Below are 1,156 nucleotides of genomic sequence, written 5' to 3'. Positions count from 1 at the left end.
TAACCTACTCTCAACAGTGCTTTAACTAATACATAATTATTAATAATACATACATACATGCAGTGTGTGTAATGCCAACTGATTGTAAAGCATGGAAAGAACTCGGAATTAAACAAAATGGAGTATATCCTATAAAACCAGATAATGGACCAGCTTTCCAAGTAATGTTTAATTGTATTATACTTTATAATTATACACTATTGGATCACAGGTATACTGTGATATGGAGACTGATGGTGGTGGATGGACTGTATTTCAGAGGAGACAAGATGGATCTGTTGATTTCTATAGATACTGGACTGACTATGAGAATGGATTTGGTGACCTTACTGGTGAGTTTTGGTTAGGATTGAGCAAGATTCATCGTCTTACTAAAGAAGGATCAAACACACTAAGAGTGGACCTGGGAGACTTTGAGGAGAACACAAGATATGCTAACTACTCTACATTTAATGTTAGTGATGGTAGTACTGAATATATACTAACAGTAGGAGGATACTCTGGTACTGCTGGGGATAATCTGGCCCATCACAACGGAATAAGATTCTCTACAAAAGACAATGATAATGATCACAGAACGCATTGGCATTGTGCTCAGGAAGACATTGGTGCCTGGTGGTTTAATTCTTGCTTTCAATCACATCTCAATGGTCCGTATTATACTAATCCAACTGGAAATGGTGAGTGGAATGGAATCATATGGAATGATTGGCCAGGCCCTTACTATAGTCTCAGGTTTACAGAGATGAAAACTCATCGTAACAATTAAATATAAATAAAGTGTGTGTGACAGGATTGTGTAGAATCAGTTATTACTTAGTGTATTTAGATTATTTTGTTACTTTTATAATAAAGTTATTTCCTAATAATGTTAAACCTCATCAGTGATTAATATCATAATACAACTTATATACAACAGTGTCATGTTAAACATATTTCAAATACTTTGCTTATAATTACAAGCAGACCAGCACTGTTACTAACATTATACTATCACACACATACACTACATTATTAACTCATATATAAGATACAGGTATTAGTAACAATAGAAATGTAAGGACTGCAATGATAATGTTATTAATTTAAAATAAACATTCCAGTAAGTTTTCCTACACACATACAATTTTTCTTTCTGCTAGAGTGTGATGATACG

General features: G+C 33.6%; 1 protein-coding gene across 1 annotated transcript; it reads left to right on the top strand.

Annotated features, from left to right (window-relative positions):
* The first annotated feature begins 44 nt into the window (after positions 1-44).
* Positions 45-881, top strand: LOC109587273 (fibrinogen-like protein 1). Its single transcript, XM_020003516.1, has 2 exons — positions 45-161; positions 212-881. The coding sequence occupies exons 1-2, from the start codon at positions 72-74 to the stop codon at positions 767-769; spliced, it is 648 nt and encodes a 215-aa protein (XP_019859075.1). The 5' UTR covers positions 45-71; the 3' UTR covers positions 770-881.
* The last annotated feature ends 275 nt before the right edge of the window (positions 882-1,156 follow it).

Source organism: Amphimedon queenslandica, unplaced genomic scaffold (assembly GCF_000090795.2).
Source record: "Amphimedon queenslandica unplaced genomic scaffold, v1.1 AMPQUscaffold_12628, whole genome shotgun sequence".
NCBI lineage: Eukaryota > Metazoa > Porifera > Demospongiae > Haplosclerida > Niphatidae > Amphimedon > Amphimedon queenslandica.
The sequence above is the reverse complement of the archived record's forward strand: the minus strand, read 5'-3'. Positions and strand labels throughout refer to the sequence as shown.

Excerpts from the sequence above, each read along its gene's own strand:
- LOC109587273 (XM_020003516.1), top strand. The coding sequence starts at position 72 with ATGCCAACTGATTGTAAAGCATGGAAAGAACTCGGAATTAAACAAAAT. Across the intron at positions 162-211 it reads ATAATGGACCAGCTTTCCAA|GTATACTGTGATATGGAGAC; the intron begins GTAATGTTTAAT and ends ATTGGATCACAG.